The 25,795-nt window shown below is 40.0% G+C and overlaps 1 protein-coding gene across 8 annotated transcripts in view; it reads right to left on the bottom strand.

Moving 5' to 3' along the window:
• Nucleotides 1-25,795, bottom strand: part of raph1b (Ras association (RalGDS/AF-6) and pleckstrin homology domains 1b) — a 127,735-nt gene that overhangs the window by 47,855 nt on the left and 54,085 nt on the right. For 3 of the 8 annotated variants that reach the window (XM_051702446.1, XM_051702444.1, XM_051702448.1), the window contains 5 exons: nucleotides 11,497-11,621; nucleotides 7,375-7,477; nucleotides 6,558-7,144; nucleotides 2,049-2,135; nucleotides 1,506-1,580 (listed from right to left, as the gene is read on the bottom strand). In XM_051702446.1, coding sequence (XP_051558406.1) covers nucleotides 1,506-1,580; nucleotides 2,049-2,135; nucleotides 6,558-7,144; nucleotides 7,375-7,477; nucleotides 11,497-11,616 — 972 coding nt within the window. In that variant the 5' untranslated portion in view covers nucleotides 11,617-11,621. The remainder of the gene's footprint in view (nucleotides 1-1,505; nucleotides 1,581-2,048; nucleotides 2,136-6,557; nucleotides 7,145-7,374; nucleotides 7,478-11,496; nucleotides 11,622-25,795) is intronic. The other 5 variants (XM_051702450.1, XM_051702447.1, XM_051702449.1 and 2 more) reach the window with 3 other exon arrangements.

A 25,795-nucleotide genomic window follows, 5' to 3' on the forward strand; every position in this document is an offset into this window, starting at 1 on the left:
AAGAATATCACTGCTCTGTTGGTCCTTTCAGTGAATGGTGGCCAGAAATCTGAAGGTCCAAAAAGCAGAAAAAAGCAGCTTAAAAGTAATCCATAAGACTCCAGTGGTTAAATCCATATCTTCAGAAGCGATAAGTGTGGGTGAGAAACAGATCAATATTTAAGTAAATTTTTACTATAAATCTCCACTTTCAGATGTGAAAGTAAAACTAAACAGGCACCACATGTGACTTTGAGATGTGAAAGTGGAGATTTATAGTAAAAAAGGACTCCAATATTGATCTGATTCTCACCCACACTTATCATATCGCTTTTGAATATATGGATTTAACCACTGGAGTCTTATGGATTACTTTTATGCTGCCTTTATGTGCGTTTGGACCTTCAGATTTCTGGCCACCATTCACTTGCATTGAAAGGACCAACAGAGCCGAAATATAAGAGAAGAAAGAAAGTCATACACATCTGGTATGGCATGAGGGTAAATTATAAATGTTCATTTTTGGGAGAACAATCCCTTTAAGAATTTCTTTCTTCTGGGGAAAACAAAAGATGTTACCCGAAAAATAGCCTCATTCACCATTCACTTTCATTGCATCTATTTTCCAAAAAATGAAAGTAAATGGTGACTGAGACTAACATTCTGCCTGCCATCTCCTTTTGTGTTCCACGAAAAAGGCAAGTCATGTTGGTTTGAAACAACATAGGGGTATGTAAATAATGGCAGGATTTTTATTTTGGGGTGAAAGATCCCTTTAAGCAAGAAACGATTGACGATCAAGCAGAAAAGAGAAAAGTCTGGATATGTGTGTGTAGCAAATTTTTGATACTGCTAAGAGGATTATGGGGTTCCAACGGCCTTGAAGTATCCCACGAGTCAACCGCATTGTATCGTCTCACAACATGCTGCGATTAATGTGTGTGTAACAGAGCGTTTGGATCAGAGTTTCATTACACTACTTGTACAACCAAAACATTATGAGGCAACATTTAATCTGTGACTTAAGATTTACTAATATGAGAACACAAAGAAAAACAGTCCCTGGTCCACTAAAAAGTTCCTAAAATGCCATCTGTGGGGTAAACAGCCATTTTTTGGGGGATATTTCTAAATAGGGAAACCTGACCTGAAGCATAAAGTACCAATACACAAAATATATTTTCTCTACAGACAGAGGTGCTGAAGGTGAAAGCATTAAGGAGGGCAAAACATTGTAAACCCTTTTAGACTGGATTATTTGCTTTTAACTTTAATTATTCTGTATTTATTATATTCCTTGTGCTCTATTTACCACAGCAAAATGGCACACCTATGGAAAGGGCAGCAAAAGAGAGGACATGAAGAAAATGATGTAGCTCTTTAAAAATGTAAGAAGGCAGCATGGGTTCAGAAAAATGTCCAATTTTGCAAGAGGTGTGCGGTTAAGAGGCTTTCTGTGGAGACATGGAGCAACAACATGCAGAGAAAAAAAAAAAGAAGGAAGAGCAAACTAAGGGAGGCGTCACCTTGGTCAGCAAGTGAGGGGGTTTTCCTGCAATGTTTTTCAGAATCAGAGAAGTCTCCCTGTCCAGATACGAGTGCTTTACGGTGCAGGGAAAAGACAAACAGAGATTAATCAGTGCAATGATTACTGTGATTTAAAAAATGACAGAAATACACATTTGATTGTGGTAAAGTGTAGAAAGTGTGGAAGCACTGGCTAAGCATTGATTGTGGTCATGAACTGAGATGAATGATCATATTCAAAATCAAAGAAAGAGAACTAAACAGAAAAGGGGTGACATACAAAAGTGTGGATGGTAAGCAAACATAAAGGGAGAGAATTCTTCTTTTTATTCATTAACAAATCCTTTATCCACAGTTCTCTTTTAAAAAACTTTAGGAAACAAAGTGCTTAGGATAGCTTGGAAAGTTACGAAACCTGTATATCAAAGATATGCTAAGAGCCAGTAAAAGGACATATTTTGAGAAATCAACATACCATGTACACATATCCTTAACACCTACCAAACACGCACGCACGCACGCACGCACACAAACACACTTACAGTACTTTGATCCACCTCCCCCTCCAGAGAGGTGAAGTCAATGTGCCTTCTGGCAGCTTTACCATTGGCCTTTCGCAGTACAGCATGCTGGGAAAAGGGGTGGGGGATGTAGTGACATCACATACAGAACAGTGCAAATACAAACACGTTAATCATGCAAACAGACAGTAAAAAAACATGCACAATCAAGTGTCATGATATGCAGGTCACTTTTTCTAAAAGCTTGTCCTGGGTTTAATAGATGCTATATACAGCTGATGTCAGAAATTTACATACACCTTAGCCAAATACATTTAAACTCAGTTTTTCACTATCCCTGATGTCTAGAGATGTTGCTTCAATATATCCACATCATTTTCCTTCCTCATGATGCCATCTATTTTGTGAAGTGCATCAGTCCCCCCTGCAGCAAAGCACCCCCACAACATATGCTGCCACCCCCATGCTTCACGGTTGGGATGGTGTTCTTTGGCTTGTAAGCCTCACCCTCTTTTCTCCAAACATAATGATGGTCATTATGGCCAAACAGTTCAATTTTGTTTAATTAGACCAGAGGACATTTCTCCAAAAATGAAGATCTTTGTCCCCATGTGCACTTGGAGCACTACAAACTGTAGTCTGGCTTTTTTATGGTGGTTTTGGAGAAGTGGGTTCTTCCTTGCTAAGCAGCCTTTCAGGTTATGTCGATATAGGACTCGTTTTACAATGGATATAGATACTTGTCTACCTGTTTCCTCCAGCATCTTCACAAGGTCCTTTGCTGCTGTTCTGTGATTGATTTGCACTTTTTCGCACCATCTCTAGGAGACAGAATACGTCTCCTTGTTTGTACAGATGAACGTGGTACCTTCAGTCATTTGGAAATTGCTCCCAAGTATGAACCAGACTTGGAGGTCCACAATTTTTTTTCTGAGGTCTTGGCTAATTTCTTTTGATTTTCCCATAATGTCAAACAAAGAGGCACTGAGTTTGAAGGCAGGCCTTAAAATACATCCACAGGTACACCTCCAATTCAGTACACCTTTTTCCAAGCTGCTTAAAGGCACAGTTAACTTAGTGTATGTAAACTTCTGACCCACTGGAATTGTGATATAGTCAATTAAAAGTGAAACAATCTGTCTGTAAACAATTGTAGGAAAAATTACTCGTGTCATGCACAAAGTAGATATCCTAAACGACTTGCCAAAACTAGTTTGCTAATATTAAATCTGTGGAGTGGTTAAAAAATGAGTTTTAATGACTTCAACCTAAGTGTATGTAAATTTCTGACTTCAACTGTGTATATGTGTGTGTGTAGTATATATATATATATATATATATATATATATATATATATATATATATATATATAAAACATCTGTGGTATGCTGTCAATTACCACAGAAAATAACTATGAATTATCCCAAAGTTTGAAAAAGAAGCAAAAATTGTGGTTAAGAATGTACCTACAATATAAGTGTATGGGGCAAGGCATTCCACAGGGTTTAAGAACAGAAATGTGAAGCTTGAATAAGCACTTATTTTAGTTCTTCTGTACAAAAATGTGTTATTGAAAGTGTAAAGTTGTCTAAATCATGCTTTTAATGGAACAACTGTTCTAGGCGGAAGAATGTCATATTTGCTCCATGTTAAATGTACTTTGCAAATAGTTGCATCACATTCCTTTCTGGTGTTCTTGTGCATACTGAGCAAAAGTTACTGGGTTTACTGACTGTACATGTCATGGCCAGAGTTGAAACATTGGCAGTAAGTTACCACAGACAAGTTTGGCAAGCAATATTATCACACCAGTCCCAAGTAAACTCATAATGTGTTGTGGCTAAATCTGTAAAAATTAACATGTTAATGCATGCGATTAATTAAAACCATCTGACGCATAATTTTTCTTAATAGCGATTAACGCATTTACCATTAATACAGCATAAACCAGCATAAACACTGGTTGGAATGGCGGAACCTTGGTGGTGTGTCTGCCTGGAGTCAATAAACTGACGCACACAACACAAACACACACAGCGGTGATTCAGTGTCAGTGATAAAGTGATGGGGAAAGGAGAACTTATGCTATTTGTTGTACAAAACAAGCCTAGATAGAACTTGTGACAGAAATCAAGTATTTTTCAGCCTATGTAAGGCGCATTTTAATTAACACAGAAGCAAGTCAAGTCTTAACTATCACCAAAACGCAGAATCAGACATTTTGTCTGCAAGTGGTTTTCATGTGGAGTTCAAAGCGGCGCTTGACCCCAGCGCTAACACCCTGACGGCAATCAAGAACACAGCTTCACGATTGCTGTAACAAAGCGGATAGCCACAGTCTACCGGCTAATTAATTTTGTGGAGGATGAGAGTTTAACAGATTTAATGACCATTGCAATGAATATGCAACCTATGTGGTGATTAGTTCTTTCAATTAGTCAAACTCGCACTTAGACTTTCCGAAATGTTTCATGTTACTTGAATTAGTGCATTTCTATCTTTATACTGTGGAAGGCTTTGTTTGGAAAATGTTAATAAACCTTATATTGTTACATGTTTTGTTTTCTCTCCTAAGATGGAAATAAATGCATTTTGAAAGGATAAATACTGTATTTATATATTGCAATTTTCAGCACTTTCAAAATCTGCAATTAATTGCGATTAACTATGAACAATTATGCAATTAATCGCAATTACAAATTTTAAAAGACTGACAGCATTAGTTGTGGCTATACTTTAAAAACAGTGTGTATTTTTATGTTTATTCCTGTGCAATGTCTTGCCCCGTATCAATATAGATGACATATATTAAAAGTCATCTCATCTGTTGCTCCAACAGAACATTTTAATGTAAGCATTCAACTGAAAAAATGTTACCAAATAAAACACATCATGCGTTTAAAGACCCCACGAAATCATAATTTTCAGTTTTGTGGCCTTAAGTCCATGTCTGATAGCTCTGAGGTCATCTTTATGCTACTGCACTTCTTAAAGTTGACAAAATACACATTTCGCTTATATACTCATTTAAAATGTACAGTCTATCTCTTCATGGAAAACGGACAAAAATATTAATAACCCATCTTGAACTCACAACTGTTTTTGTACAACAAAATGCACTCTAGAATGATACCATCCCCTCCCAAAAAACCACCAACTTCTGACTAGAAAGAGCAAGTAGTAAATTATGGTTCACAGCTGTTACGTAAACTAAAGCCTTCAATAGTAGATGTCAACACAGGAAAGAAAACTGCACTCATCAAGCCATTTCATGGGATCTTTAAATGAGTTAGTACAGCTTGTGCAGGTGTTACTGTCACACTGTACTTTTTACAGTCAACATGTACAGCACACTATCAGTGTGTACACATGTCATGTAATATTTGCATGCAAGACCACAACAGTAGGATTTGCACAAGCATTCTCTCTCTCATCCAGACATCAAACCCACACACACAAAAACTGACAGTAACCACAGTTAGGTGTATTTTAATTGAGTCTGAAGCATAACTTCCTGGTGCGTATAAGCAATGTTGTGGTTAACAGAGTGGTGCAACATATCACTGTTTTATTGGACTGTCTTTCCATCTTTAGACAGCAGTACTGTGGAATTATAAAAGCTGAGTGTGTGTTCTTGTGATAAATTTGATGTATATGAGTAAGACTTGGTGGGGGGGGAGATTGTGGGCAGCCAAGAGATGACTCAGCTTTAATGATTCCAGGGTGAATTTAGTGAAAATCACATTTCCCAAAATCACTACAGAGACTTTGCCCCCAACAAAAGAACAAACAAGAGCTATTGAATAGAAATGTGTGTCTATCTCTCTGTGTATACATGTACTGACTTTCCGAGTAAAGAGACCATCTTTGTTTTAAACTGTTTCGTGAATAACAGGATAACCATGTAAATGACTCTTTTATAAACATCTCAATGACATGTCAACAAATTTTTTGGGCAACTACTAGATGCACTGTAATCATTTTATTCAGAATTGAATTTTGTGAAAGTCTGTAATGAATATTCACTATAGAAATGTCAATGACTTTTTAAGATTCAATACATTTCCAAGACTTTTGTTTCTGTTAAAAATCACTGTGTTGATAAAGAAACGAACTTTTTGTGTCCTGTCTAACACTGCCTCTCTATTCATTTCTTCTCTGGATAATTCTTTTTTTGTGTGTGTGTTATGCCTTAGATTTAAGTCCCTCGCATCTGTTTTTAGTTTCCGCTCTGTTATGTTTCACTCAGGGGACTCAATCCCTGCAGAAATTAAGCTTTCTAAGGTTCTCAAAGTGAAAAGAGAAGCATCACTGTCTCTCATGCCTTCAAAACCAATAGTCTCCAGGGACATGCTGTCATGGTTACAGTGTCCAGCTCTTCTTAGAGTCTGAACTCTATGGCTAGCACTCTCCTTTTTATTTCCAATTAAAGCACCAGCTGCAAAATGATCCAAAAAGAAACTCAAAGAAGACTGAAAAAGCCAAAAATATGACCTATTATAGTGATATTATTTAGTGTGTGTGTGTTACCTCTGTGCTAGTCTGGTTTTGGTTCTGATTCTGTTGCTGTGATTGAGACTCATTCTCCTGCCCTCTAATATCCAGTGAATCCATGCTGGATGCTGAGACAGAATTGATGCTTGACCTGGATGAATGACCGATGGAACGCACTTCCTGGTCGATGACCGCACCCACTGATCCTGTGCGGCGGTGATGCGAGTTAGAAGGCGGGTGAGACAGAGTTGCAGACGAATATGAGGAAGACGGCGAGGAAGATTCAGAGGTCTGCCTCGCCGCCTCGTCCATGCTCAGAGATGCCTTCTCAAGCTGAGCTGTGATGTCATCCAAGGAGAAGTTGGAGGCCATGGGGCGTGATTGGCTGCTGCCACCCCGTACAGTGGAGGCGGGAGAAGCTCGGTTGCTGCTGCTGGTGCTGCCCCCGCTGCTGCCCCCTCCGGTGTGTTTGGTGCTGGCCGAACGACCCGTGGGCCTCTGTCTGGATTTGGCATCTGAAGTCTTGCCTGAGGGTTTGCCGATGGTGCAGAGCTCTTGTTCTATTGAACACAGGTCAGCCATAAGTGCATCCAGGTCCACTGTCTCACCCTGGTTAATGGCTTCTACGTGGATAGAAAGAGGAAAGATTAATGTGTAACCGTAAAGTGTAAACAAAGACAGATGTACATGTACACATAGCTTAAATAAAAACAAAGTCACTGAACATAAACCACGCTTAACTATAACACTAATACTTCTGCTGTTATGATAATCCTTAATAATTACAGTATGTCTAAACACCAATCATATCAGAAACATCTGAAGAGGCATGTATCTGTGCCTGTAGTCTAACCATTGATGTTGTACATAGAGAAACGGTACGAGAAATTAGCAAGGTTTGTCTCTTGTCTGAGAGGAGCTTTCTGCACTTTCTCAGGACGTCCATCATCCAAACTCTACAATACAGACAAAAAAAGACAGAGAGAGAGAGAGAGAGAGAATAAGATGAAATTAGATGAGACAGCTAAATGATATAATACAATGTATTAAAATGCAAATATTTTAATCAAAAGCCATTCTGAGCTATATTCAGCTATCGTGGAATCCTCTGTAAAAAGGAATACTTGCTCAATACAATATAATCACAATATCACACTGAGTGACCCTATTTTAACCCTTTAAGCTCGGATGGGCCCGCCAAAAAATTGTCAAAACAAACTACAGTCTTGACCAACACAAAATAGGCATAGTTTGAAGGCTTAGAAGCTCTGCTTTCCAATGCATGCAGGCATTATGACCAAAACTGAAGAAGTGCTTTGAAATTTGCATACAAATCAGAAGTGTTCCATTTTGATAATTTATTTTTAAAAAAGTGCACTGTACATATTATTGCAATCAGTAAAAACATCAAACTAATCAAATAGCCATGTGCCATAAGTTGTAAGAAAGCTCTCAAAGAGTAGAATACAACCAGCCTACTGGTTGTATCACTCACAAACAAAAGTATAGCGAGTAATAGCTGAGCATATTTCTTTGACAATTATGTTGGTGTTGCTTATATGCAGCGTTTTCGCTTATAACTTCAAGAAAAATAAACAGAATATCAAATATCACATACCATTATTTAGAAGAGGTGATTATCTTTCTATCGATACAAGGTACAAGGTAATCGGATGCAAAGATCATTAGATAATCCACACAAAGCACAATGTTACACATGGCCACCAGGAGATGGTGCCATGTAAATGATACAGACTAAATGATGCAGACTCATTGAGACAAAATGTACTCATTCTGTGAAATCTCATTACTAAAATCATGTCTCCATGCTATGCATACCTTTAGTCATTGTTGTGTTTGAATGTGTAATTCGTTTTTTTTAAGTACAATTATTATGTTTTATTTGTTTGGAGAGGCTTTTGGACACAAACACATTTTTGGACACTATGATAAATATTTTTGTAATGCTTTAACTTTTGATTGCTTTGTCGTATCACCACAAAATTATTCTCAGAAACAGCTGACATGATTGGGAACAAAACAATAGCAGTGTTTTGGAGCTACCTTATTTACACCATGAGATATATAAATGTAAAATAAAATATTTTTTTTTAATTTTTCAGCAGTTTCTTAGGCTGAGAGTCTCATAATCTATATCATTAAAAAATGTTAAAAGTGTTCTTTACAATGATACAAACCACTTGACCTATCCTTGTTTTTTTGTTTTTTAATCATACATCTTTAATTTTGGGTATGCCACTGAAACTGGAAATCTTTGAAAAACACCTTCAGAGCTTAAAGGGTTAATTAGATATCCATTGTTTTTTTTATTTTATTTTTTTTTATGACAAATAGAGTACTGATTATTTTTATTTTCAAGCGTCCAAGAACTGTTATGCTGAATCGATTATTAATCATTTGTTTACTTTTTAAGACAATAATAACCTAATAATAATTATATTATAACAATAAAAACCATATGCATACAATATGTTATAATTATTCATGACATTTGTCAGGAGACCTAATATTAACCCTTAAATGTATGGGAATTTCACCAAACACTCTTCCATATTCAGGTCTTTAGAGACCCGGCACGTGTATCTGTCACAAATGGATCTACAAAATGCCCAGATAGCGTCAAATTTTCAAAATATTTTCAAGACAATTAGAAAATAATAGAATAAAATACACCACCTTTAAAAAGAAATAGTATATATAATATGCATGTGTACATAGTGGTTGATTTGTAATTTTTTTTTTTTTAAGGGGGATGGTGTAGTTTTTTTGGGGGTTTGTGCCTATTACTTATGAGTCATTGACAAATTACACCCAAAATTAAAATGAGAAACCTTTTAAAAATCTAGTTTGAAACACTTATGCCTATATTCTCAGAAATGTAATCTTTGTCCAATTTAAAAAAAAAAAAAAAAAAAATATCTAACTTTCAAATTGTCATGTGGTGTAACCATTAAGTAAAAAGTATTAGAATACTTTCTTTGCACCTTGAATACATAAGAGTATAAACAACTTATTAATTTCCAAAAAGTTTTCAAACAAATTATTTTTTTTTAAATAAATATTATGAACTTTTGAGTAAAAAAAGTTTGGAAAAAGATGGTGTGGTTGTTTCAAGGAGCATAATACTTGTTGACTCCTCTCCAAACATAGCGCTTAAAGCTCTATTTTGGTCTCGTCACTCCAATTACAGTGTGCCATGTCAAGGTGTTGTCGAACATATTGTAACCGGGCTTTTTTGTGGCATTGGCGCAGTTAAGGCTTCTTTCTGGCAACTCGACCATGCAGCTCATTTTTGTTCAAGTATCGTCGTATTGTGCTCCTTGAAACAACCACACCGTCTTTTTCCAGAGCAGCCTGTATTTCTCCTGAGGTTACCTGTGGGTTTTTCTTTGTATCCTGAACAGTTCTTCTGGCAGTCGTGGCTGAAATCTTTCTTGGTCTACCTGACCCTGGCTTGGTATCAAGAGATCCCTGAATTTTCCACTTCTTAATAAGTGATTGAACAGTACTGACTGGCATTTTCAAGGCTTTGGATATCTTTTTATATCCTTTTCCATCTATATAAAGTTCCATTACCTTGTTACGCAGGTCTTTTGACAGTTCTTTTCTGCTCCCCATGGCTCAGTATCTAGCCTGCTCAGTGCATCCACGTGAGAGCTAACAAACTCATTGACTATTTATACACAAACACTAATTGCAATTTAAAAAGCCACAGGTGTGGGAAATTAACCTTTAATTACCATTTAAACCTGTGTGTGTCACCTTGTGTGTCTGTAACAAGGCCAAACATTCAAGGGTATGTAAACTTTTGATCAGGGCCATTTGGGTGATTTCTGTTACCATTATGATTTGAAAAGGAGCCAAACAACTATGCGATAATAAATGGCTTCATATGATCACTATCCTTAAATAAAAGATTTAAGAATTTTTTGCATGATCAGTCATTTTCAAAATCAATGGAAAATTTCACAATTTCTGCCAGGGTATGCAAACTTTTGAGCACAACTGTATATATAGTAGATGAATCTGGCAAAATGCACAAATATGGATCTTTTCATACGGGTCATAAAACGGTATTTCTTTTTTCGCAGTGGAGAGTGAGCTTGCATGCTCAAGGTTGCCAGATTGCGTGACTAAAATGTCACCCTAGCAGCATATATCCAAACTGTAGAAGTGTCATGATCTGATTGGGGGATTTCGCCTATAGAAATCTGGCAACCTCACAAACGTCGAAATCTAATTCTGACCGGCTAATCGCTCTTATTTAAAGTCTATTATTTATTAAACGTATTAAAATTAAATATTAAATAGTTTACTTGCATGATTAGTTTTAAGTAATACAATTGATCTAAAGGGGGATGGTAAGGGGAAATGGTGGTTTTACAAAGGGGATGCTTTTTGGTATTTCTTGCAACAAGGGGGATGCCATCCCCTCGCCTCCCCCCTCAACTCGAGCCCTGTGTGTACACGCATATGGGATGCTGATAATTCACCATTGTTGCACAGAAAATCAACAAGATGTAATATATATTAGTATGAATATAGGACTAATTTCTCTTGTAATAAACAAATAAATAGATATCCTGTGATAGTAAACTTATATAGATGTGAAATAATCATAAAAATATAATTTATGTTAGTGCAAAAAAAAATGTGTTTTTACATTTTTTTTAATTTTTTTTTTTGGCTTTTTTTTTTTTTTTTTAAACAGGTGTGGGCACAACTCCAAAAAATGGTTACAGGGGTTGGAATGTGGTCTCGGGTCACTAGTGAACCAAGGTATACATTTAAGCGTTAAAGAACCAATTACCGGTTATGCAGAATAGTTTGAATTGTACAAATATTGGTCAACCAGATTATTCGTCTTTTTAAAACAGGATTTATCAGTAACTAATTTATTACATGTTCATGATGCATGCATGCGAGTGTGTTTCAGTGATTGTGTCAAGCACACCTGTGTGAGTTTGTCTAATTCTCCTAACCAGGCGCCAAACATCTTGTCCAGATCCTGGTCTTCCTTATCACTGTCTTCTTCAGCAGCATGTTCCAGCTCATCATCTGATACCTGCTCCATATCTGCTGTAATGCACACACAAACACACACCCTCAGTGCTCATGATACAGTAATCAAAGTAATCAGTATGACTCAACAAATGTGCTGTGTTCACATCTACACACTGCCTGACGTCTAAATATACAGAACATTACAGAAATTTCACCTTGCTGACAAAACACACTAATATTTCAAAAAGCAACTTGTCAGGTTTGTTGGGTCTTATTACAGTTAATTACACAGTGTCATAGGAATGTTGACATACATCACAGGTCATCAAGATGACTAATTCAGTTTTCATTTATGTCATCCACTGTATGATATTCATTTCTCTCTCCGTTTCTCCCTTGTCTCACATCACCATAGCAACTTTTGAATCTCTCTTTTAAATGAAGTGATGACCTGTGATATGACACCTTCCAAGCACCATTTGACACCACAATACTTTTAGACAACATCTGTCAGTTTACCATTGTAATTGATAAACCCATTTATTCATTATCTGTATGTATGCACTCCTGTGTTAATCTGTGTGCACTGTAAGTCAAGGTTGCTTTCTGAGAGGGTGTGATGTGGTTGTTATGGTAACCTCTGCTCAGTCTCAAAGACTGGCATAGTTGCTATGGAAACCCTTTCTAGATCCCCCACCATCAGTTTTACCCCCCCCCCCCCAATTCATCATTGCTATGGCAACCCCTGCTGTATCTCAGAAGCCTGATGTGGGTCTTAAATAATTTCTGATGAAAAATCATCTTATTAATGTTATTAATAAATATTAAAGTCATTACTTTCCATACAGCATTCAGCAGTGTTACTCACAGGTCAACAAAACAATGCACAAGCCAATCCAATTTCTGGACCAAAATCAACGTTTGTTCAAATTTAATGCAATTAATCATATTTTTGTGTGTAATTCTGTACAGAGGAAACACTGTAATAAAGGGAGTGTCAGGTGTATAGGTAATGACTTCAATAGAACAGAAATGTGGGGGTGTAAGGTGAGGGTTGCCCTCTACTGGACAGTAAAGTAACAACAGATGTTCAGCCAAAACTGGGGATAAACCAAAAACAAAGACACGAGTCAGCATGTTAGTATTTATAAGGCTGTTTCAGGTTCAAAACGACTCAGGTTCGGAGTCAAGGTTGGGCGATAAATGGATGAATGAGATAAAGGGAATAAAAGTTAATTTACAGAAAAACTTCAGTGGGCCACTACATGATGACTTGTAAAAGCAAAACTAGACATACATACATATTAATTAGTAGGCAATGTTACAATATTATATCAATATCTGGTCACAATATGAAAATATTAAAACATATTCTGGATTTGAGAATATCTACACAGTCAAATACTGCAAAACTTGGAAATATTGTTTTTTTCCATACATTTATTAATGATACAACCTTTATGAAGATTCACTATCCCAAACAGACATAAGCTGGGTCCCCTTGAGCACACACTATTTACATCTAATACATATACACTATGCTGCCAGTTCTTCATAAAGCACATTAAGGAGAGACTGTGGTAACCTACTCAGAATGTGTTATGAACTGGTTTTTTTTTCTTTTCTTTTTTCTTCTTCTCCATCAATCACTACATTTAAAGGGCACCTGAAAGCAGAGAAAATCCCCTGGGAATTCTGAACTCTCCTTACCCCTGCTGACCCCATTCTCTTTGATCCAGCAGGGGTTTATTTTGTTTGAGTGGTAATATATGAACCAGGTTTGAAAGCGGATAAAGTTCTCTTTCAAAATGTTTCTAGAGAAGATTCTGATGACAGCAGTTCAAACTGCAGCTATTGCGGTCTGATCTAGAATTGCAGATGACCAAAAGCAAGATGAATATTGAATGGTCATACATTTATTTTCACTTTTGAAAATACTCGATAATAATGTGTCATAATGTGACTCACTCATAATGTGAAGTCATTTATGTCTGAACACTGCGGCATACACAGGTAAACACTCATTCTCTCTCACTCTCTCTCTCTCTCTCTCTCTCTCACACACACACACACACACACACACACACACACAGAACTAGTAACGGTTCGCTGAATAACCTACCGGTATGTGAGAATGCAATTGGAAGCGCTAGCATAATAAATGTTTAAATAGTTATTTATTATATAATTTCAAGCAAGTATTATGAAAAAAGAAACGAAAGGAAATTAAGAGTTAAAATTTAGGCTTTTTATAGGATGGGCTCTGCATTAGACTCACTGGTGGGTTACCAGGGGCCCTCAGGCACATTGTTAGATACCGCTGGTGAAGAGTTGTAGTATTACCCTCAAACAGCACTTCCAAAGTCTGTACACTTATGCATACTCTACACAAAACTGTCTGTAAACATTATCTGCTTTTCCACTATCGGGCCAGTGTGAGCCAGGGCTATCAACTGGTCAGCTGGGGCCAATAGCCTCAGACCTTGTGCTGCAAGTCCAAAATCGATCTGTGTTACCACCATCGGGCCAATAGCCCCGCAACGTTGCCCTAAAACCCGTCCTTAATATGCCACCCTGGTGCCAACGTCACACACCTCACCTATTTCACAAGCAAAAGGGAAGCTCAAGCTGAGGTATCATGTTAACTAGTTATCTAGAATATCGAGTTTATATCGAATGTAAACATTAGCTAGCTAGCTAGATAAATTTATTCATAACTCACTGACTGTAACAGCCATGATGTCCCGAGTGGTCTCTCCACTAACAGCAGGACGATGTTCCAGCACACCATCTATGAAAGCTCTCCGAACCATGGAAAGTAATTTCTTTGGGCACCACTTTGTCCATTGTGCGTTTTAACAGATTTGTACTGTGCCCGCATTGTTTTATTTATTTTTTTCCCGAACCTGTAATGTTGTGCGCTGGATGCATATCCTGACAAGTTTGGCAAAACTCCGCCTTTGACACTGAATCAGTCTCAATCTCCGGTTGGCCTTTGTTTGGCCACTGGCCCTGAGAAAGCCCAGAGGAGGCACGATGAAGCCCTAGCACGCCCTCATTTGGCCCGATAGTGGAAACGAGGCTATTGTCTGCGGCATTTAGTAGCAAATTAACTGGTACTTACTGGTTAATTAATTGGTACTTAATGCTGTTGAACACACATTTCCGCTAATTTCAACTGGTAAAAATTGATCGCGGACACACACTTCTGTACAATTAATTGAATGGGTAAATTATTGTGGCAATCAGCTATTAAAGAAAAACCCAACCCTAAATGGCACATAAAAACAACAACAACAAAAAACCGTGGTTGATTGCTTTACGTGTTCGACAGACAGACCTTTCCTGTTTAGACAGGCCATTTTTGGCGAGAAAAGATGCAATGTAGACCAGACTTTATGCCTAAGGTCAAAAGTCTGGCTACACAAGACTAAGATTTTTTTCTGAATCTGTGTTTGGGTTTGGAGAGACCTGGTGCCTCTATTTTCTTACAACACAACCCTGCTGACATCAGTGGGAGATGCCAAGCTGGAATTTTTAAGCATGACTATTATGGGCTGGTTTCATGCAGCATTTTCACTGGATTTGCATGTGCAGTATTTACACATGCAAATCCAGTGAAATATTATAAAAGTCAGTCAGTCTCCCAACCAATCAGACATGCGTTCACAGGTTCAGTGAAACTATATGTCATGTGCTGTTTAATTCAGTAGATAAAGTCCTGCAAATGTATCATTACAGACTTCCTGCTAAAGCCAAACTGCCTTCAGACCAGCAGGATGCTAATGATACCTTCAGTCACTCACAGGAGAACAGCGATGGTTCTGCTTAATCAGTCAAGCCCAAAGTGGATAAATAAAGAGAGAGGGAATAAGAGAGGAGAATATGGCATAAATGAGATATTGAAGAATTATGGAAAGAGCGACAGCAGAGAATGGAAATTGGTGGAGACAGAGAGAGAAATTAGAGAGGTGTGTTGACTTGGCTCCCTGTTGCTTAACAGCTGCTGATTTTAGACTAAGCTCTGCTGATCTCACTCACTCACTCACAGCTGATGGTACAAAACATAGACATAGACTAGACACATGAATGGTCAAATGTATTTCTTGGTCGAAACAGCCGAAGTATAAGTGTAAACACATTTGTTTGTTTTACTTGAATGTAATCAAGCAAGACAATTGGATGTGTGTCAAAATATTGGATATGCTGCCACTTTATTCTACAAAACCATGTTTGTAAATGAGTGAAAATGATAGATTGAGAGACATACAGAGGGAGGGAAGAACAGCGGGATAGACAGGAAATGTCCAGGATGTGCAGAATTCTTCATTTCCCCCACGAGCTATTTGGTCAAGGCTCTCCCACCCTCCAGCAGCTGTTCTCTGTGGCACGCACTCGCTCACAAACACACTCTCCCCTTCTCCATGTGCAAGTACAGTCTCTCACACAGAGACCCAAAAGGGACCGTTCCCACCGAATGTGTAGTTGGTTCCGTCTGCGCCATTTTTCAGTTGTTCTCCTATGTAAACATGCAGTAGATCATGGGGTATTCACTGAAAGTTCCAAGGGGTCCGGTCTCTACATTTTCTTTCCAGTAAAGGTCCAGATAATAATACGTAGCTTACATGGTGTCAGTAGTCATATGGCTATGAAATTATATAATATACTGTATATTTTTTAATAGTTTTTATAACTTGCCATGCTAGCAGCAACAGTACTTTGTAAAGAAATAAAAAAATAAATCCTAAACAGTCAAAATAGTCTCTTCAAAACTGGGCAGGGATGAGGACATTGGGGGCTGAGAGACAGTCAAATTTGTGGGGTCTGAGGGATCATCTATCAAAGGATTAAAATATTTCATCAAGACTTCATCAGTCGAGGGCACTTGGATATGAATATTAAAAAGATAAGATCAACAGTTCATTTTGAAGTTGAATGACAGCAGTCCAGTTTTTGTGTTTAAATATTTTTACATTCAGAATATATAGTATGTGTATGGGACATAGGAGGCCTTTTGACGGATAAATAATACTGTATGGGAGTTCAGGGGTGTCCCCTGAGAGAAAATTTATAAAAATGTAAAAGTCTGAATTGACCGTTTTTATATTTTCCTCAAAGTGAGAATCTACAAACAAACAAACAATTTACATAACAGCGAATCATTAAAATACTGTTTGCTTATTTTAAGTATAAATAGGCTTTCTTTGCCATCCATGCCATGATGAAATCTCTGATTAATTTTCACAAAATTAGAACAAAAATCTGTTTGTTTGTTATAAAAAATGCTCCAAATATGCTGATTAATGAAGCTAAATTTAGATAGAAAAAACATCCTGACACAAACATGGCTTAGCTGAACTGTCTGAATCACATACCATAAAGATGCTTCACTTTTGTTTTCTACAGCGTGTTTAAGCGAAAGGTGGCAGTATCTGTAGCGGGGTCTCCGCTACTATTGTTAAAATAACTGAACCTGCAACTATGTACAGTAAATCTGGCTTTATGCGGTGCCTCATGTCTATAACGGGGAGAGAGTCAATGTGTGGAGAGCAGGAATGAGTGCATAGCGTTGGACGCGCTATTCTCGCTCCGCGCATATACACGTATGCTTACACAATCACTTAGCCAGGTGCCAGATAATTAGCACAAAGCCGATACTACCACAGTCCCGTCAGGAAGAACAACAACCTGACAAAGTGACCGGACCGTGACAACTTTAACTCCCTGACCACACGAACACACACACTCTATAAGCACAAGTGTGCATAACTACATGAGCTTGGTCACAAACACAAAAGAGGCATGTGTGCTAATGTTATTATTCAGCGTTACCCAAACACAAGACAAATGGCAAAACACAACACACAGCCTTCTGAGTGCTATTCAAATAAAGCTTCTGGATTCATTGAATTAACATAAAAGGAATTATGTTTCTATATGCATATGGGTGTGTGTATCCTTTCCAGTAGCTCTTGAGTGTTTTGAATATACACAGTGTGATGCTAAAACATCAAAGCAGACTGATGTCAGGACAGAGAGCCCAAACGACCTCCTCCCTGTGGACATGTCAGCAGTAACAGTGTCTGAGACACAGCACTGACAACCCTCAACCTGCTCGGGTGAATCTCACAAAGCCTGTCAAGAACATATCATTTCACCACAAAAAAAAAAAAAAAAAAGAAATATACATGTAAATATATACTGTATAAATATATTATCTATCTATCTATACAGTATATATATATATATATATATATATATATATATATATATATATATATATACACACACACACACACACACACACACACACACACACACACACACACACACACACACACACACACACACACTGGTGGCCAAAGGTTTGGAATAATGTACAGATTTTGCTCTTATGGAAAGAAATTAGTACTTTTATTCACCAAAGTGGCATTCAACTGATCACAATGTATAATCAGGACATTAATAACGTGAAAAATTACTATTAAAATTTGAACTTAAACTACCTCAAGGAGTTCTCATCAAAAAATCCTCCACATACAGCAATGACAACTTTGCAGATCCTTGGCATTCTAGTTGTCAGTTTGTCCAGATACTCAGGTGACATTTCACCCCACACTTCCTGTAGCACTTGCCATAGATGTCTTGTTGGGCACTTCTCATGCACTTTACAGTCTAGCTGATCCCACAAAAGCTCAATGGGGTTAAGATCCATAACACTCTTTTCCAATTATCTGTTGTCCAAAGTCTGTATTTCTTTGCCCACTCTAACCTTTTCTTTTTGTTTTTCTGTTTCAAGTGTCTTTTTCTTTGCAATTCTTCCCATAAGGCCTGCACCCCTGAGTCTTCTCTTTACTGTTGTACATGAAACTGGCGCTGAGCGGTAGAATTCGATGAAGCTGTCAGCTGAGGACATGTGAAGCTTCTATTTCTCAAACTAGAGAATCTGATGTACTTATCCTCTTGTTTAGTTGTACATCTGGGCCTTCCACATCTCTTTCTGTCCTTGTTAGAGCCAGTTGTCCTTTGTCTTTGAAGACTGTAGTGTACACCTTTGTATGAAATCTTCAGTTTTTTGGCAATTTCAAGCATCGTTTAGCCTTCATTCCTCAAAACAATGACTGACTGACAAGTTTCTAGAGAAAGCAGTTTCTTTTTTGCCATTTTTGACCTAATTTTGACCTTAAGACATGCCAGTCTATTGCATACTGTGGCAACTCAAAAACAAACACAAAGACAATGTTAAGCTTCATTTAACAAACCAAATAGCTTTGAGCAGTGTTTGATATAATGGCAAGTGATTTTCTAGTACCAAATTAGCAATTTAGTACGATTACTCGGTGTTGGAGTGATGGCTGCTGAAAATGGGGCCTTTCTAGATTTTATCAAAATGACTTTTTTCAAATAGTGATGGTGCTGTTTTTTACAGCAGTAATGTCCTGACTAAACTTTGTGATTAGCTGAATGCCACTTTGGTAAATTAAAAGTACCAATTTCCTTCCAAACCAGCAAAATCTGTAGATTATTCCAAACTTTTGGCTGCCAGTGTATATTACATGAGGAAATGTTTTATTACCATTAAAGGAATAGTTGTCTTGATTTCCTCAGCCTCGTGTTCCAACCCAGTATTATTTTCTTGGGAAGCATGCTGTTTTCCATAAAAGGGTGGTGGATTGTGTTTATACACTATTCATCATCAACAGTACACAAAATGTGAACAAACTAATTTTTTCGCTTATGCCGTGTCCTAAGTCACAATTTCCAACTGCCTAATTGGAAAAGTGAAATAATGCCACTTAAAGCCTGTGTGTTATTTATGGTGTAAAACAAAATGGGTCTTCAAGTGTCTTCAAGTAATGTTAACCACAGGCACTATTCTGGATCCCAAAACGCTATTCTGGAACCCATGGCAAATTAGCCTTCTGGGTTGGCCTGCAAATTGATGGCATGACTGAATAGTGCTATTATCAAAAATGGAAGCCAATATAAAATATATTAAACACTGGTGTTGATATTAAACCTACACTGACAATCAGTACTTAAATATCTAAAACTTTTTCAATACACAACGTCCCTGCACAGATCTGATGTTTAATTGCGTTTTCACACCTGGCACGTTTGGAGCATTTCAGAACCTGATACGTTCGCCAAAGTTCAGTTCGCTTAGGCATATATGAACACAGCAATTGCACTCAGATCCAAACCAAAACAATCGGTCCGATGCCAAAAAAAACTCTGGAGTGGTTCACTTGCAATCCAACCCAACAGATCACTGAACCAACCATAAACCCTTACCTGATGGATTTTTGAAGGAGAAATCTGTAGGTCAGTACGTCAATGTAATTCATTATAAAAACATGGATAAAGCCTTTTTGGCAACTATATTTTACAAAAGTAAAATATTATATATATATATATATATATATATATATATATATATATATATATATATATTTATTTATTATAGTGAAAAAGATCCAAGTTTAGCTCTGCAAAGAGTACCCTTTTTATTTGCAGTAGAAACGTTACCAAATTTTGGTCGAAAGGAATCACTTTTTTATATTATTTTTTTATTCAAATCATAATCACAATATTTTTCAAAATAATCGCAGTATAAATTTTTGTACAAATCCTGCAGCCCTATTGCCTTGCTAAAGCAAACCAAACAAAGAAAATGCAACATCGTAACAATTTTAGCTCCAGTTACCTATCTGTCACTCACTCGACGTTGTGTTGATGTAGTAACACTAGGGGTCACTTTTGGGAGCCCGAGACACCTCTGGTCTAAGGCACTTGCAGTGCACCTATGCCCGCAGAGCGCCGCCACCTGGCACGGGTGCCCAAGGCTCCCATCCAAGGCCTGTGGGTTTACGTTGTCCCTTATGCCCAAGGCCTATGATGCCGCTGGACAAGCCGCCTCCGCCCTGCATGCCATGGCTCTCCTGCATGTCCACCAAGCCAAGGCACTAAAGGAACTGCACAAGGGTAGTTCTACCCCAGGACTGATGCAGAAACTGCGCTCGGCGACCGACCTCACCCTCAGGGCGATGAAGGTCACGGTGCGGTCTCTCGGACAGGCGATGTCCACCTTGGTGGTCCAGGAGCGCCACCTTTGGCTCAACCTGGTCGAAATGGGAAAGGCCGAAAAGGCACGGTTCCTTGGCGCCCCCATTTCCCAGGTTGGCCTGTTCGACGACACCATTGAGGACTTTGCCCAGCAGTTCTTGGCGGTGAAGCAGCAGACAGAAGCTATCCAACACATCCTGCCCTGGCGTGGCTCAAGATCCCGTACCCCGTCTGCTCATTGCCAAGGGCGTCCTCCTGTGGTGACTGCACCGGCTCCACCGCAGCCCGCCCCCACGGCCCGGCCCCAGCGTGGAGCCCACCACAGGAAGCAGACGCCACCCATCTCGTGGCCGCCAAGAACCTACGAAAGGCTTCGAAGCGCCCCTGAGATGGGCGACCCAGGGACGACGAAACCCGCTGCTCTGGAGCTGGTAAGCAGACCACTCCATCCCCGGTGGAGGGCTGGGAGGAGAATCTTTTGTTACCTTTGCATTTAATTGCGCCGCATGCCCAAGTGGCTGCGGTACCCAAGAGTTCAGCAAGAGCGGTTTCCTTGTTCCCTCGGTCACATACCCGGTTTTCACGGCCACCACTCCATTTTGGCAGGTTTGGTGCTCCAGCAGCGGTCTCCCACCCCTGAGCGCCCAGCTGTGGCACAAATCCGCCCCCGATGTGACAGTCTCCACGGGTCACGAGGACAGGCCTCTTCCTCCCCCATCCCAGGCTGTTCCGGGGGTGGTCACAAGGAGCCAGGTAAGTACTTCAATGTCCCTGAACTCAACACGGCCACGACATGGTGTGGCACCTCAGGCTCCGCCCCGCAGTGAGGCCCCACCCGCCGGTATGTCCGAAGAGATTGTCCCTCTGGCCGAGATGAAGATGGGGTTTTACAGCCCCTACTTCATTATACCGAAAAAAGGCGGTGGGTTACGGCCAAACTTGGACCTGCGAGTACCGAACCAGGCTTTGCACAGACTCCCGTTCAAGATGCTGACGCAAAAGACGCACTCTAGCGAGCGTCCAGCATCAAGATTGGTTCGCGGCGGTAGACCTGAAGGACGCGTACTTCCACGTCTCGATTTTACCTCGACACAGACCCTTCCTGAGGTTTGCATTCGAGGGTCGGGCGTATCAGTACAAGGTCCTCCCTTTCGGTCTGTCCTTGTCCCCTCGCGTCTTCACGAAGGTCACAGAGGCAGCCCTTGCCCCGCTAAGGGAAGTGGGCATTCGCATCCTCATCTATCTCGACGATTGGCTAATCCTAGCTCACTCTCGGGATGTATTGTGTGCACACAGGGACCTGGTGCTCTCGCACCTCAGCCGACTAGGGCTTCGGGTCAACTGGGAAAAGAGCAAGCTCCTACCGGTTCAGAGCATCTCTTTTCTCGGTTTGGAGTTGGACTCAGTCTTGTTGACGGCGCGCCTCACGAACGAGCGCGCACAGTCGGTGCTGACCTGTTTGAAGGCATTCAGACAGAAAACAGCGGTTCCACTGAAACTCTTTCAGAGGCTCCTGGGGCGTATGGCATCCTCAGCGGTGGCCACTCCGCTCGGGTTGATGCATATGAGACCGCTTCAGCACTGGCTTCAGACTTCAGTCCCGAGATGGGCATGGTGCCGCGGGACACATCGCGTGGCCATCACGCCGGACTGTCACCACCTCTTCAGCCCTTGGACCGACCTCACATTTCAATGGACAGGCATTCCCCTGGAGCAGGTCTCCAGGCCTGTCGTGGTTACGACAGACGCCTCCAAAACGAGCTGGGGCGCTGTATGCAACGGGCACGCAGCTGCCAGCTTATGGATGGGCCCGTGGTTGCATTGGCACATCAACTGCCTTGAGTTGCTGGCAATTCTGCTCAACCTGCGGAGGTTCCGGCTGTTGATCCAGGGCAAGCACGTGTTAGTTCGGACAGACAACAGGGCAATGGTAGCATATGTCAACCGTCAAGGTGGTCTGCGCTCCCGTTGAATGTCACAACTCACCCGTCGTCTCCTCCTCTGGAATCAGCAGCACCTCAAGTCGCTGCGAGCCACTCACATCCCGGGTGACCTCAACACTGCAGGTTACCCTCAGGAGAGAGTGGAGACTCCACCCTCAGGTGGTCCAGCTGATTTGGAGTCGATTCGGGCAGGCACAGGTAGACCTGTTCACCTCCCAAGAATCCTCCCACTGCCCGCTCTGGTACGCCCTGACCGAAGCACCTCTCGGTACAGACGCACTGGTGCACAGCTGGCCCCCTGGACTCAGTACACATGCTAACTAAGCCCTGTACTGGGGAAGGTGCTCTGCCTGTGGTGGTTCCCCGTAGGTAACACCATGCGACGCATATCTTCCGCTAATTAGTTTCCCTGGTTATAAACTGCATCTTCCTTGGGCAGAGGCCCCTCTGCCCCAGTCACCATGCTTGTAGTAACTCCTCCCCCATAGGGTAGGACCTACCATGGGACTTCTCCACATGGCATACTTCCGACAAAGCTCGGCAAGACCATGTGACATATTTCCACTTAAATACCCCCCCCCCCTCTGCTGTGTCTTCCCCTTGGGAGGGACACTCCCCCGACTAGACCTGGTGGCCCCAGTCAGTTAATTCCCCTTTTTTTGGGGGGAGAGGGGAAAAAAAGGGGATAAGAGGCCACCACTGGGTTGGCCCGTCTCTATCTTTTGGGTAGTGGACTTGTCCCCAAAGGGCCGTTTGACACTCATAACAGTGTTGGTGGAGGTTACGTGTCGGCCTGGTGCGCTGGCTACGAGGCACCCAGTGGTCTGCCCGTCACACACCGCCAGTTCACATAACACAGTTCAGCCAGTTGCGGCGTTTCGTATAGGGACCCCTAGTGTCACTACATTGACACAACTTCGAGTGAGTGAGAGATAGGGAACGTTCTGGTTACTTGCGTAACCTCCGTTCCCTGATGGAGGGAACGAGACGTTGTGTTCCTCCTGCCACAATGCTGAACTACCCACTGAAATGGCCGGGACCTTGTCTCGGCTCCTCAGCACAAAACCTGAATGAGTGGTTGCATACCAGCTCCTTTTATACCCGTATGTCCGGGGGAGTGGTATGCAAATACCACTCGCCAATTTTCGTTCGCCTTTTATCAAAGACCAGAGGTGTCTCGGGCTCCCAAGAGTGACCCCTAGTGTCACTACATTGACACAACGTCTCATTCCCTCCATCAGGGAACAGAGGTTACACAAGTAACCAGGACGTTTTGTAACTAATCACAAGAGCTACAGGTCTGAAACATGTTTTGAATGCAGGTGATGCCACACTGATTAAACTCTGGATGTCAAAACCACATAGAACGGTTTCTACATCCAACTCTTTGTGTGTTTCATATTAGGGTTCTGGATCAGATAAATGAGAGCTGAAAGAAGAGAATCCTTTTACAAAGTCTCTCTGAATGTCCCTTCATCCATTCATTTTCCTCTCAATTCCTCAGCCCTCAAATTCTGTTTATTCCCCAAGTAAAAACAAACCCTTGCAGAAACAAAGCCAGCTTTTTACTTACCCACTTCATTTTTAAAACCATTAATAACAGCTGTTCTAACACAACACTCTTGTAAACACTTAAGATCACACCAGTCATTATGTAACTTCCTGTCACTGCCTGTGACCTTTTAGCATGTCATATCAAGACATTAAACAAATGTGTTACTGTACGGCTATACAAATGTCTGACGGACAGCGCTGAATGGATGTTTCATTAAATAGAGGTTAAAGTTTGGGTGGGGAGAGTGCAAGGGGTATTTTTAGTTTTGCTTTCCATCTATCTATTCTTCAAACTCAACCCTCCTGGTACCCTCTGTTTCGGGAAGGGCATGTGAGGAAAAGAGTAGCACAGCACAAAAATCTGGCATCAGAAACAGAATAAAGGACTATTCACATCAAGTCCGAATTTTCGCTATAGAATAAAGGACAAGATATTATACTTAGAAAAAGCCTAATTTCAGTCCAAAATATTGTACTGCGATAATCTTTTATTATTATTATTAATTATGGATGTTAGATTTTAGGTGTTCGGATACCGTACAGATCAATCAGATATCCATTTTTTAATTTACGGAATTACGGAAATTTTGCATTGGGCTAATCTTGGATAGTAAGCACATATTTTATACCTTTTGTGTCAGGATCACACTTGGTGTCAACAGGCCTTAAAGGAATCGTTCACCCAAAAATGAAAATTGTCTCATTATTCACTTAACCTGATGCCATCCCAGATGTGTATGACTGTCTTTCTTCAGCAGAACACAAATGAAGGTTTTTAGAAGAAGATGGAGCTCTGTCAGGTCCTTATAATGGAAGTACACAGGTGCTAGAACTTTGATGGTCCAAAAGTCACATTTAGGCAGCATAAAAGTAATCCATGCGACTCCAGTCGATCAGTGAATATCGTCTGAAGCGAATCGATAGGTTTACGTAAGGAACAAATTGATAATTAAAACATTTTTAACCTTAAATTAGCACTTTCATGCAGGGCTCTGATGCTGTTTGAAATGGCAGAACTCTCACATGATGTTCATTCTTCTGTTGTAAATAAGCGCCGCTTCCGAGTTCTTGTGTGAACTCGTTGACATGCTTACGTCATGCTTGCCATCAGCTGCTGGCAGGAAGTACTTTTAAAAAGTTAATAATGTTTTAATTAAAGATTTATCGATTTATTAATTATCATGAAGTTGCTTAAGAGAGTGAACAGAGTTTGCAGAGCTGGAATCTAGACAAAAGGTTACATTGAAGAAGCTAAAAAAAAAGATGGTTCTGATTTAATTTGTTTTGGTCACTGCATAATTTCCATACTTACATTTGTGTTACTTCTTAGTTTTGATGACTTTATACTCTAAATTCTAAAATATGCAGGAACAAATAATAAAGAACATGTAATTGTGACCAAACAGGTGCTGTATAGAAGAAATATGAAAAATAAAAAGCATAAATGAAGTTCACAGATGTTTCATGCCAGGCTGAGTGATGTACTCTTACAGTATCTATTACTAAGGGTTTTCTGAAAGGGTTTGTTGCATCTGGGCACATGACCTCAGTCTCACCTTTATAAATCATAGTAAGAACAAGTTGCAATCCCTCTATCGTGACACATTAAGAAACATTACCTGCTCCATTACTTAGCATACCACTTTGTAAATCTTGCATGTTTATAAGGGTAATTTTTAGGGCTGT

The sequence above is a fragment of the Myxocyprinus asiaticus genome, chromosome 7 (assembly GCF_019703515.2).
Source record: "Myxocyprinus asiaticus isolate MX2 ecotype Aquarium Trade chromosome 7, UBuf_Myxa_2, whole genome shotgun sequence".
NCBI lineage: Eukaryota > Metazoa > Chordata > Actinopteri > Cypriniformes > Catostomidae > Myxocyprinus > Myxocyprinus asiaticus.